Consider the following 14,049-nt stretch of genomic DNA (forward strand, 5'->3'; position numbering starts at 1 on the left):
TTTGAACATGCACATTTGAACATGCACATGTTGTACATTTACCACACATGCAATGCAGCATGTGGGGTAAATTTACAACGCTAAAACGACGCAAAAGCACGTATAGGCTATGTAGCCTATATCAAACCATAATAACTGGTAAAAATTCTTAAGGAAACGCCCAAATTCTAGCCAGCGCTTCAAATTCCTAACAAACACAGGTTTCACAACGGCAATAGGACGCAAGGGAACATAAGAAAAGCCGCAGGCGCTACACGTCTAAATTTTTTTCTTCTTAAATTGGTGTTTTTGTGTAAGTTAGCCTATTGTGAAAAACGTGCATTTTTGAAAGAATAGTGATGTGAAAGTGATTCTTCATCCACTGCTTCTGCAATGCATTATATAGCTCTGATGTTGTTCATCGTATCCAAACAACTTCCCAATGTAAAGCACTGTGGTTCAGCTTGAGTGGGAAAGCGAGGAATCTTTGTGTTCATTCCTCATTTGAATCTTTGACTAATAGGTCACAAAGCCCGTGTCCTCGGTCGGCGTCGGACCGACGTCCTTTTGAATGCAGTACCAGCGTTCTCTTTCATCACACAGCCGACAATGATAGACTACTTTGCTTTGAAGCAAAGCAACATATAGCTACAAAGCCTTCTTTTTGTTTACGACGCTATTGGTTCAAAAACTTTGCAGTAAAATCTGACACTGACTTGCCAATGCATGGCGATATTTATTGACTTTTGTTAATCAATAACCGCAACGACTCATTCTACGACAAAGGAATAAAGAGATAAGAGATAGCCTACAGCCCTACACCAAGAGATTATTTGCACTGCCTGCAAAAATTTACAACTGCTTCGATGAAATGTGATGAAAAGTGGACAAATTCTTGCTTTGTAGGCCTAAGCATATACTTTCAGCCGACTCTACTTTATGCTGAGAAGAAAAATAAGTTTTTGGAAAAAAGGAAAATGAGTGAAGCAATTAAAATCAGAACATTTTCTGTATCCAACATTGCAGAGTATGCATTTATTGACGTTATGCAACAGGTTCTCCCTGTTTCGTACTAACAGGATCTTAAAATTTTAGCTTTGCCCTCATATAAGAGTAAAAGGAAAAGGTGAGTCCCATACTTGAATCCAAGCATCTGGGGATGAGAAGATAAGGTTCTCATTATAAGCTTACTAAGCCTTCGGCACTAACGAAAGTAGGGTGGCCAGTTTTTTTCTCGGCCGCCTTTCCTTCAACAACTACGCCCACCCAATTTATTACACCCTGGTTAGAAGTGAGCGGTGTTTTTCAACAACCAGCTAAAATCGGGAGTCGAACCAGCATTGCATGATTGGAAAGCTAGCGCCTTATCCGCTGCGGCATCCCGCCGCCACCATATAAGAGTACTGACCATTAAAGGGGTAAACGTATAAAACCAGTGGATGGGTTAAAATACAATGCCATTGTAGCAAGCTACTTGAAATAAGTTCTCATATAACAGCATGCTGTAAAGCCGGTTTCAAGAATTGAAATCACATATAGGTTAGTTGGTAATTTTTTTACGCAGCGCAGTGTCCAGTAAAAGATGAGTCAGTTGAGCTGGTCCCAAGAGTCAGTGCTTGAATTTGCCCATAAGCCTCGAAACAATATTATTGAACACGGTATTTAACCAAACAGTAACTCAGTTCAACGTTTTGTTTTGTGTTGCTTCATCACTGGTGTTGTCACATGGTTAAGAAGTGAATTTGTACAGTCGCACATTGTCAGTGCCAAAGCATGATTGTGCCTCGCATAGCCTACTAGCAAACCGCATTAGCAAGGCTTGACCTCGTTTGGTTTACAGTAGCACATTCTTTGATACAAAGCAATAAGCCCAGTTGGAAAGGTTGCTGGTTAGTTGTAGTTGACAAAGCAAAAAAAATATCTTGTTTTTGTTTGGCAAAGTAACGAAAATATCATTGGTTAGATCTTCATCATTACCAAGCGTTTCCAAAAGTTCATTGCACCGGTCTACATAGTCGCAGGTGTTGCATGGCTAAAATGATGCATCAATTTGATCTAAGAAGTAGACTACAATTTCCTTTAGTGAACTTTTCAACAGCTTTTCAATAGCTTGCAAGTCTGTTAGTTGGTTGCATATACACAAATATTTCAAGAAGGGAGCAATTGCTCCTTTGCCCCTGATTACATCCCCAAATACGACTCTTATATTCCTACGATGTAGCTTTGTGAATAGACCGGATTATTTTGTTTTCAGAATACAATAGTTGTTTGACTACACATGGTGCATAATTTTTTACATCTCCCCCTTCGCCTCTTTTTTTGCTTTGAATATGTTTCAATACACCAAGTTTGAAGATGGAGAGACAGTTGATGTGGTAGCTGATGCCATTGAAAGCAACATCTCTAGCGCCACCAGTCGAGATAAGCTCAAGCACATCCTTCATACGAAGATCATCCATGTGAGTTGAGCATGTGAGACTGCGCTGCATGATAAGTGCTGAGGTTGATGAAATATTGCAATGTGAGTTGCAAAGCCAATGTATCGCACAGATTGGTCTGCGACATTTCGGCCAACTTAACATTTGACCATAGGAAATGCATCAGCTTAGACTAGATAGAGTCGCTAAGATATTTCATAATTTACTTTCAACCAACTCGATGTATTCTATGCCTGTATGAAATGTTTCCAATTTTTTTACTTTGCTAAAAAAATAATAACTTACGTAGGGGAAAGTGGGGCAAAGCGGAACGCGGGGCAGAGCAGAATATTGGAATTAATGTAAACACCGCTGCCATTATCGGCTACGTTTGAGATAATCATGTGACACATTTCCGCGTTAAAATTTGTAAAGCGGTTGATTGGATGTGCTGAATTAAGTAGAAATTTGAGGTTTAGCATGCAGCTCTATGAGACCTGTTCGAAAATGCGTCAGTTTGTTTTTAACCGAATAGTTGAGCTATCAAAGTTTAGGTTGAATTTGAAGTGTTTTTAAGGAGCCTCTGAATGCAGGTTGAGGACAAGTTTTGTATCTTAAGATTTTTTTTTCACTTTTATTTAAAATCACGCTTTGGGGCAAAACGGAATATTGCTGGTGGGGCAAAGAGGAACACCGTCCCGCTAGCCCACGCCCATGGTTTCGATGTAATTAACGCTATTTTTATTAAATAACACATAGCCTACTCGAATCTAATTAAGCAATGTTATGCTGCTAATTTCAACAAAAATGACTAGATGAGGTCATCTATCTATTGTGTTACTCTTGTAGATTGTGTTACTGTTATATAGGCTACTCCATGATACATTGTAGTAAAAACGCGGTTTTATGCTTTCAGTGTAAAGCTGCAAGTGCTAAGTGAATATAGTAAGTGAATTGCAAGCTGCTATAGCCTACAAGGTATAAAAACAACATTCACTTTCTTCGAGCAACATAAGTTTATCACATGCTACAGGAACAAACGTTCCGCTTTGCCCTAAATCAGGGGCGGGCAACATACGGCCCGCGGGCCGGACCCGGCTCGCGACGAGATTTTGAGCGGCCCGCAAACAGATTCCGGTCTTTGCATGGTAATATGGCCCGCGACCACACTTTGCCGCAATCCCCCACTACTTGCTTACTACGTCAAATAATAGTGACTGTTAGTTATTTTTTATAGTTCTTTGTTTTTGGCTTTTAGTCAAGGGACAAGTATGTTATGTTCCGTCATAAACGTGCCTTTCCATCATTTTTCTTTATCTCTTGTAAGAATCTCCTTCAGTCAAGCTCTACAACTGGAATTGATTGATTTGGTTGGTTTTTGTATCTTTATCCTCGGACTGACAAAGCCTTGATTGGTTACCTTAGTAGTTTCACATAGGCCCACTTGTAGACTTTTGACGCACGGTCGGTTACCGAGATTGGCAGAGTTAAGTTTTCCGATTGTTAAAGTGTCTACCCAGAAAGAGATATTCCAATCCAAAAACATTGACAAATTTTATGCGTCACTGAATGAGTCCAAGTTTTCCAACCTGAGAAAAATGGCCATGAAACTAGGCCTACTTGTTCTGTTCTGGTCTACATAACATTTTCGACCGTCAATATCAACAAGACAAAGCTGCGATCCAATCTCACTGATGTTCTCGAGCAGTCTTTACTGAGGGTTTCTACGTCCGACATGCAGCCAGAGTTCAAAGAACTTGTTGACAACTTTGATCGACCACAGATGTCTCATTGACTTCAGCAGCTATTGAAGTACATTACGTTAATTGTTAATAATCTCATGAAATCCTGTTATTAGTCTCTATGCTTTAAACTTAAAGTTTACATTACATTAAATACGATTTATTCCTTGTCTACAGAAGGTAGATAAATACGCGATTAATGAATCCGGCCGCCAAGTACTTCATTTTCCTATATCAGGCCCGGCGACTGGAGAAGTTGCCCGCCCCTGCCCTAAATGATTGGGAACAAATAGTTTATTTTAAAATTGTGATGTAAAATTAGTTGTATAGTAACAAGAAATATGAGATGATGTGAAAAAATATCAGACTTGGAATGTAAAGCTTGCCACTTTAAATTATGTCCGTATTGTTCATATCGCGAAAGTTATACGGAATTTAAAAAAAATGTTCTGCTTTGCCCCACTTTCCCTTAAACGTTTTTTGTGATTAAACGGCTGATGAAAAGCAATGATGCTTCATAGGCAGCGTTCAAAGCAATTCTTTCACAGGCCGCCATAATAACTCTCATCATTCTGGACACCATATTTGTTGTGTTTGAACTGCTGATCGATGTTCATGTTATTATTGTTGACGAAGGCAATCCTTTGCCGGATATTCTTCACGGCTTCTCAATTGCAATCTTATCAATCTTTATGGTGGAAATTGCTTGCAAGGTGACATTGTATTAGTTTGTTTTGCCACCTATGAATTATCACGTAACTTCAAGTGTAGCCTATGATGCAATTGTTAGCGAAGCCTCAACAACAAAGCTACCTCCAAAGCTCCTGTGTAAATAGATTCCAATGTTATATAACCTGCTGGTTGGAAGCAAGGAGATTTTCCAAGATAGCCTACGGGATGTGTTGGAAAAACAACATTTTTGAACAGAATATATGCAATATTTTTTATAAAGAGATTTCTGAAATGTGAACGGCAGGGCAGCACTGTTTAAAAAATTTGTGCGAAAACGTTTCAAGTGCAACCAATCGGAGTTCGGAAAAATATTTCTCTTCCCCAACAGTAACTTTTTTGCTGCGCTGGTGTGGCAACGTAACAAATGCACTACGTTCAATGATTTTTACTTATTCAATCAAATGCTTTGTAAATCCACTACTTTATTGCGTAGATGTATGTTGATCACCGGCACTTTCTCCATCACAAGATAGAGGTCCTTGATGCTGTTGTGGTGACTGTGTCGTTTGTAGTGGATATCGTCCTTATCTTCTTCGAAGGCAGCGAAATCCTCGTGATTCTTGGGCTGCTTATATTGCTGCGGCTGATCAGGATCACCAACGGTAGCGTAACATCGCCTACTTTGTTTTTGTCGGAAAATGTTATGCAGAGCAATCTAAACGTTGCATCCTTCGATCTACATCACGGATTCAGAAGAACGGATTTTCCGACTAGACTAGGCTACGTCATCTGTCAAGAAGAGGGGGTGTTAAGAAAACGAGTTGCCAAATTTTTTCAAATTTTAAACAAAAAGCTATTTTAAAGTGGTAATCCAGCAAATCTTGTCTGTTTAAAACCAGTCAAAAAATTAGATGACACATAATTGTTTGTAATCAACTTATTTTGTAATGATGGTTGTAAACTTAATCTAATAAGAAACCACAGGTTTAAAAAATATTTGAAAAGTCTTTGAATCTAAAAAATGAACAAGCTTAAAATTTCTGGTCTAGGGGATATAAAGGATCAGCGGCGTACACAGGATTTTCTCAAGGGAAAACATTTCGAAAATTCTTTTAATCGGAACGAAAACAAAGTGAAAAAAAAAAACGTTTTCCAATAATAACCAGTAGGCTAGGTTAAGTCATATGGTGTAAGATTAACCTACGTACATACGCAGCTTGCATTGGTGATAATTTAGTTTGCAGCAACTAGTTTACTCATTTTGTATTGAAAAAATAAAAATGTAAACTAGATGTCGCCAACGTACCGTAGTTTATAAAACTTTCCACTTGAAAAAAACATCAATAAAATTAAGTAGCTGCTGCATAGCCGAGTGGCTGCATAGCCGAGTGGTGAGAACACTGGAACGGCAATCGAAAGGGCGCCGGTTCGACACCGCTCAAGAGCATGCGGCTATGTCTGTGGCAAGACAGTTAAAGGCATGCCTGAAGGTGGACACGAAGATTGGCTTCCTTGCCTTCCCGTCCACTTAATCTAAATCTTCAACCACCGGGTGTAAGCCTGGATACGACAAACAAAAACAAGTAGCAATATTTTCTGCAGGTATTGTTGTTACTGCAAAGGCGAAAGCAGACGAAAGAGTTCACGTCATCAAGGAAAAGAACAAGAAGCTGGAAGCCTCTCTGGAGGAAGCTGAAAAGCAAATGAGACGACAAACTGGAGGTTGGTTCAACTTTTAACCGCAATATTTAGCGTGGAGACTACAGCATAGGCCTACCGTTGGTTAGCAAATCGCAGTTAGCCTACTCACAGTTCTAGTGAGTAGGCCTACTTAGCCTTGTGCTGACTGCCAGACAAGAACGCTCCTTCCTATACACACTAACAAACTTTAGTTGAGCCGGCATGAAAGTTACAGCAAGTAGTAACCACGTTTAGTTTTCATGGCCTTCATTATTTTCTTGTGCAATGTAGCCTAATTAAAAAGCTCAAGAAAAAGTGATATTGGTTAATTATCAATTGGCTAACTATCAAATTAAATATGGAGGTGAATGAGTATATGAAGGTAAAATGAATGGTACCGGTAGTTAAAATGTGTTCATCATCGGCGTATGAGCAGATTTTTCCAGGCTAGATTGGAGGGCAGGAAATTATCAGCCACTCAGCAGTTAAAATTTGTTGAAAGTATTTAAAAGCATTTTGAATTTTTTACAGAACTTCAGCATCTGAAGAATTTATTGAATGAGCACGGGATTAATGTGACGTTACAGAATAGCAACTCCTCTTCAGCGTGATGACAATTAGACTGCTTCATCAAGAGTTCATAGCCTGATGAGTCACACAGGTTGCTGCATTTTGCTCACCAATCCAGTGAAATGTTTTTACCACCCCAGTCGATGGATTGAAAGTTTGTCCACCTGTAGGCTACATCACTAGGGAAACCCCTAGCAAGTGTTTTGCAACTTGAACAATATGTTGGTCTGTCGAAGTTGATGGTGGGAACCGTTATTCTCAGACTGAGAAAGGTGATTTCTGGCAGTTTTGCATACCTGCAGAGGCTTTGAACCACAGCCGCAGGCCGGTCATTTTGTTTGTCGTCTATAAAGAATAATATCTACTAGGTGCCGATCTTTGTAATGCGTTGCTCTAGCGTACACGACGAGAGTTGAACCATCATTCTGTGATGTTGTTCAAAAGGTCGGGCGCTCAATTGAGCGAGCTATCAGACTTGTGTGCGATTGTAATACCTTTATCCTGGTCATTCTCATCGTGTTGTGGCTGCATATCATCATCATCTATTTAGTTGTTTTGTTTCATTTAATAAATTTTACAAGCGTTGTGTCTGAAGATTTGCTAAATTTTCCAGTGTATCAAAGTTTTCTGACATAGCCAATCGGTGCCCTATAGGTGTAGGAGCTGGGGGTGCAGGGGGAGCGGTCGCATCGTCAAAACTTTTGATTTGTCGATAATTCGGGCAAAATTGTAGGCTAAAAACAATTGAGCAGCAAATTTTAGGATGTTTTGTCGATTCATTAAAATTATTTCTTTTCAACTGCTTGCTTTGAAAAACTGATTAAAACTGCATTTTACATTTTAAAAAGTACACTAATTGGCAAGAAATTCCACAATTTGGATAAAATATTTGCATGTTTCATACTTTTGAGTGACGATATAACTGAAGTAGATGAACTTTAAACAAAAATTGGGCTCAATCAAAACAGTGTGGAACAGATATTTGCTGCAGCCTAATTTTGTGTAATCCTCGAAGCTCTTGTAGTACGGTACGGCATGACACTTGGGCAAAATAACTAGCCAGTCATTGTTACGAAGAAACTTTGGGCACAGTTAGTCAGAACACTGTAGGATAAATTTTGCTGCAACTTAGTTTTGTGTATGGTAACCCCGCCTTCCCCTAGGATGATCTTTGGTAAAAAAAAAATAAACAAAATTTTTGTAAAGGAAATTTGAACAAAGTTAGTCAGAACAGTGGTTTGTGGTTGATTGGATATCTGCATGTTAGTGCCTATACCTGGTGTGGTCGAATGTTATGTTAAGAGACATTTATTGCTGGTAAGATCCGGAGTAGGCCTCTACCAGTTTCCAACTGAGTTAAGCAGTGTGATAGCCGATCAGTCTCCAGAATACTGTGCAGTTGACTGCCACTAAGCATTATTAAAGTACCGGACAACCACCTTGGCATTTGCGTTCTAGGTAGGCCTATGCTACTCCTACTTGCAGTTTGAAACTCAGATTGGCATACGACTCATGGTTTTATACATCTGTACGTGCCCTTTCAAGAAAAAATGAAAACTTTTTAGATCGTAAATCGCTCATTCCACTATATACGAAACTGAAGATAGATATTCCACCAGAGGTGGAATTGCAAGTCGCAAAACAGTTCCTACATGACCAAGTTAGAAGAACACCAAGATTCCAATATAGTAGCCTACAACGACTGGCATTCCTGAATGTATATAAGCTTACCGCTACTGTGGCATCATTCGGGTTCAGTAGTGCGGTTTGTGAGAGTGGCTTCTCGGTCTTATCTCGGATAGACAAGCCTACACGCAGGTCTATGTTCCAGGCGAACTTGGTTCTGTTGGCGTTTGAAAGAGAAATGACCGAGACAATAGACCTGGACGTTTTCGTTAATAGATTCAGTGAAGTCCACCAACGTCTTCTGTTAACGTAGGGCCTAACCTATCTATTATTATTATTATTAAAGGATTGATCTTGAAGATATGATTGCATGTTCATTCTGCACTAGAAAAAATGAGGTGCATTGTACAATTATTTACAAAACGATGAGTGACTGGTGCAGCGGCGGCAGCCCTATTTGATCATAGTTCAACGCCTATTTTCTATGTATTGTATAGGCCTAGTATATTTTGTTTGATTTAAGCAGCGCATTAGAGGAAAATGTAAATAAACTAAAACCTGACTAAAACGAACTCAAAGTTCATGAAAGGCAATGGGTTAATTAACAAAAGAATCAACTACAAAATCATCAATTTATATGCCAATTTTTAACCATTTTATCACTAGTTGATGGTCGGATGTTTTAAAAATGATTTTGCTTCTCAATTTCTATGCTGTCGTCATTACAACTGTTTAGGCTACAGCATGTAATTCACTCTATAATGCCAGTTCACGCTGCTGTTTCTATGCTAATGTAAACGCTGTAATACGAATACTGTACAAACGGCGTTTTCGTACATGATATGGAAGGTAAAAGTTTAGGCCCCCTCTAGAATACGTATTGCCCCCCTAGTGCTCCAAGCTAGTTACGGGCCTGCCATATATGTCCTCTTCTTAGAGGATTTGTCCTCTGTTTTTAAGAAAAATTAATAGTCCTCCGAGAACACTCATAAATGACCAAATGTTCTCTTTTTTTGGTATTTTGAGTTTTCTTGCGTAACTTTTCAACAGGATTTTATTGTTGTGCCAATTTTCGGCGATGGCTTGTACTGTAGGCCAGCGTTTCTTAACCGGGGGTGCTAGCACCCCTTGGGGGTGCTGGAATAGACTGTAGGGGGTGCTGAATGCATGCAATATAATATCAAAAAATGCCATTTTACTTTTCTGCATTTTTTCGTCTTTCTGCCAGTATTAGCAGTTGTCACATGAGTTGCTGTTATTCCAGTCATCTCCTAGTCAAGTACCGTACCTACTCAAATTGATCCTCATCGAGTAGATTGTGCGAACTTACCTGGTGGGTGCTTTGTTGTAATATTCTTGCTCACCTTTCGCTTCCAAAAACCACCATGGCAAAATAGATTCCCACAAATCACTCATATCCAGAGTGAATACAGCAGCCCTTCTAGGCAGTACATGAGTGATGATAATAGACTAAAGGAGGAGCTGATTGACATGCAGGTGAATCAGAGTTGTCAGACGAAATTTCGTCCTTCCGCATGCTGATTTCTGGTGTGATCAGTTAACAGTATATCCTGCATTGGCACGGAGCAGCATTGGAATTGATCGTTCTATTTCCGACTACCTACTTGTGCGAAAAGGCGTTCTTCACCATACTCCAAATCAAAACAATTGGCAGGAACCGCCTTCAACATGGGTTGCTCCACGATATGAGAGTGGCTTTGACCAACACGAAGCCTCGAATAGAGAAATTGGTCACACATAAGCAACAACAGAAATCACATTGATACATGTGTAACTAGTTACCCAGCTGGGTAACTTAAGTATGCTTAAATTTGTCCATGTTCTTTCACTATTCTCAGGTTTTCCTATTTCTTTTTGCACCAATGACGACAGTAGTTTTGAAGAATAAACAAAATGATCAGTTTGTACTTCGCTTTTCTTTCGATAGTGCAGGCCAAAGTTTAATGGCGGCGCCGAAATTTTGACATGCTTTTTGATTGCTTGCGTTATATTTTGTATTTTTTGTCGCCTAACAAACTGTGCTGTTGTTTTAAGAGAGTTGATTCACTTACATATGGTTATAATTGAATTTCTGTTGGTAAATCAAAGCCAAATACCAAATCTTGAATCAACTTCGTTAAAACAATTGCACAGTTTGTTAAACAACAAGAGACTTCATTACAAAATATATCGCCAGCGATCTGAAGGCATGTCAAAATTTTGGCCTCTACTCAACTTTTGGTCGGCACTGTAGTAGCCTAGTCGTATGCCAACGATAGTTAGGGGGGTGCTAGACTGTTCAGGCCTATTTACAGGGGTGCTAGAGTCAGAAAAGGTTAAGAAACGCTGCTGTAGGCTATATGTGCTTTCCAAAACAATTTTCTGCACCAAAGTAATATTCGAAGATAATTCAAAAAATTGGCGTAGCCTATCTTGTTGATTCGTTGTTGTAAACAATCAGATGTCTACAGCCTACTGTTTGTAACATATCAAACACCATTGTTTCGCGGTTATCGGTAATTTGTGACTTTGAATTTGGAATTTTATAAGGAAATTTGTGACAAAATAAGTAATTTGAGAAATAAAAAAAAATGTATGGGCCGTAGGCTAAATCACAAGGAAATACATTAAAAAATGTGACATAAAAACAGAAAAATGCAAAAGAGTTTATCGTATTTATAATTTACGGCCCTCTGCATACTTTTACAAAAAATAATCCTTTTCCTCAGACTTTATTAAATTGATTCAACGCTTGTAGACGTGATGATTACCAACTTAAGAGTTTGGCTCGTTGGTCAAGTGAAGAAAGTAGGAAAGAATGTCCAAAAGTGCACCATGAATAACATATCTTACGGTAGGCTACTGCAAAAAGAAATCGTGGCATAGCCTAGATACTTTCAGTTGATGCAGATACAAACAGAACGCAATTGATGTACGATTCTCGTTTCAGCCTAAATGGTGCATGGAAACAAACAGCCTTTTAGTTATCTCAGTCCTTTTTCAGAATCTTAAGTAACGATTGAGTAGCATACAATTTCAATCATATTTCATGCCAACAATTTTGTAATTTCAAAGCTGATCCTTTCTCACTGAAAAAGTTAAGGAATTGCTACCTGGAGGTGGTGCCTGATTTGTCACATTTTGTAAGTTTTTGCGATCGTTGCTGTCTGACTTAAATTTTCTAAAAATCAGATATTTTCAATTTTTGCTGACTCCAGGGTCAGGGCCTCTGAGAAGAAATTTTCACTAGGGGTACAAAGAGTCATTCCGGGCCCCTTTGTCTTGGGCAAAAAGTGTGATGTTTGCGTAGCCTATGCGTATTGCACACCACACAACATTTTACTGCAGAATTGGACAATATGGACATCTGTGCGCAATAATAGTATCAGGCTGCAATAAAACTATTATTTTGTGTAGTGCACATCATGTGATCTGACCCTCGCCAATTTCTGTATCCTGCATTGAATTCGTGTGTCAGTTGTTGATGGTGCTGTACTGCTGTTAAGAGGTGTCGCTTATTGTACGTCTTTAAAGTAAAATTTTTAAATTCATTTTTTTATTTCTCTTAGATGTAGCTTATAATTATTTCGGAAAAGGAGACCACCTGTATGTGATGTCGAAAACGTTGGATTTAGTAGTTTTTTTGTGCGTTTAATGTTAAATCCGTTAACGTTACTGAGTGTTATGTATAGCCAAGCTCTCTACCAAGGCTCAAACATAACATCTTGTTAAAACATAATCAAGTTAATCATCTGACCAATCCTAACCTTTCTTCATTAATTTTTGCATTCACCACATGCTCAGCACTAGGAGAGGTGAACGAGAGAAGTCATTTTATTTGACTCCAGCTCCGAAAGTATTCTCCGGCTCCTGCTCTAACTCCGAAATTTATTTTGAAGTGAATTAAGCGTGAAACTATCTTTGTCAAATAGTTTTTAAAAAACAAAAACAGAAAAACATCCGGACTTTTTCTCAAACCTGCTTTTGCTACACTATGCCCCTCCTCCCCAGGACAGGGAGAACAACTAACTTTTATGATTTAATTTAGGGTGCTTTTAACAGAACATTTTTGCACGTAAAGCATTAAATTACCACTTTGGGCTTCTAATTTGCTCGCAAAGCACTCGATTACCTTTCTGGACCCTTTTGCTAGATTACGGGCCGCCAGTACCAAAGAATAACAACTTTTATGCTTGAAATCAGTCATTTAGGATGGTTTTAACCAAACATTTTTGCGCGTAAACTATAAAACCACAATTTCGGGCCCCCCAACAAACACAGGCCTGGGCCCTCAAGGGTACGCCGTACCCTCCTCTCATAGGCCCTGACTGACTCGTAATAATAAAAAAAGCTTTTTGTTGCCTTGAGGAAGCAGTCAAAAATGAGAAAAATATATTAAAAAACGTTCAAGCAGACTGTTACAAAGTCCTTGTAAGCAATCCTGTTACCAGTTTGACTGAAATCTTACAGGTTGATTTGTCTTCGTTTTTCCAACCCTTGTGATGTTGAAACTCATTGTGTCACTTGGGGAAGAAAGCGAAAGATTTCAAAATAGGATTTTTAAAAATTTCACTCAGACAGTAACCAAAAGTTCGAAATACAGTAGAATTCGCCTATAACGGCTTCGTTTATAACGTCAATTTGCCTATTACGTCACATTTCGCTCGGTCCCGGCAGAATTCCTATCTTTTACGTACATTGTAGTTCGGCTACAACAGCATCGCCTATAACGTCAATTCGCATGTAACAGCACCCTTTATTGGTCTCCAGACGTCTTTTGTTCGTTTATAACATCACTTTAAGCCATCACCTTCACCACGAACGGTCAGTCTTTTAATCCAGTTAGCGCTGCTGCTTGGACAACTGTTGTCGAGAGATCTCTGAAGCAAAATGCCAAACAAACGTATTTTCTGCGTGACTTTTGTCAGTTTGGAGGTACACAGTAATCCTGACTGGATTATACACTTCTTTCTTTATTCAAAAGACAGTTTTGGAAGTTTGCGGTAGTTCGTCTATTCGGCTATAACGTCAGTTTTTGCAATCCCCTAGAGGTGCCGTTATAGGCGAATTCTACTGTATCTGGAAACGTGTTGCAGACTGTAGGTTAACAAATCAGGCCGTATAAGGGGGGCTGCAAAAGATTCATAGGCCAAATCTGGCATATAAATTTATCTTGTTTTTTTTTGCGGTAACTTTTGCTGCATATAAGCTTAAAATTATCCAAAAGATTGTCCAAACGTAAAATTCTACTTGCTGGCGAAACGTGTCCTCTTTTTGGGCTATGAAAATATGGTAGGCCTATACAACAGCTTACCCGGACATCATTAACATAGTGGTTTCAAACATCTCGGTCTTTTACCAAA

The 14,049-nt window shown here is 39.0% G+C and overlaps 1 protein-coding gene across 1 annotated transcript; it reads left to right on the top strand.

The window, feature by feature from the left end:
* The first annotated feature begins 956 nt into the window (after positions 1-956).
* LOC145785889 (voltage-gated hydrogen channel 1-like) lies at positions 957-7,626 on the top strand. Its single transcript, XM_082597589.1, has 6 exons — positions 957-1,034; positions 2,244-2,438; positions 4,687-4,851; positions 5,304-5,472; positions 6,413-6,532; positions 7,022-7,626. The coding sequence occupies exons 1-6, from the start codon at positions 957-959 to the stop codon at positions 7,099-7,101; spliced, it is 807 nt and encodes a 268-aa protein (XP_082453715.1). The 3' UTR covers positions 7,102-7,626.
* Positions 7,627-14,049: the final 6,423 nt, after the last annotated feature.

This window comes from Aplidium turbinatum, chromosome 16 (genome assembly GCF_918807975.1).
Source record: "Aplidium turbinatum chromosome 16, kaAplTurb1.1, whole genome shotgun sequence".
Taxonomy (NCBI): domain Eukaryota; kingdom Metazoa; phylum Chordata; class Ascidiacea; order Aplousobranchia; family Polyclinidae; genus Aplidium; species Aplidium turbinatum.

Excerpts from the sequence above, each read along its gene's own strand:
- LOC145785889 (XM_082597589.1), top strand. The coding sequence starts at position 957 with ATGAGTGAAGCAATTAAAATCAGAACATTTTCTGTATCCAACATTGCA. Across the intron at positions 1,035-2,243 it reads TTATTGACGTTATGCAACAG|TTGTTTGACTACACATGGTG; the intron begins GTTCTCCCTGTT and ends AGAATACAATAG. Across the intron at positions 2,439-4,686 it reads TTCATACGAAGATCATCCAT|GCCGCCATAATAACTCTCAT; the intron begins GTGAGTTGAGCA and ends ATTCTTTCACAG.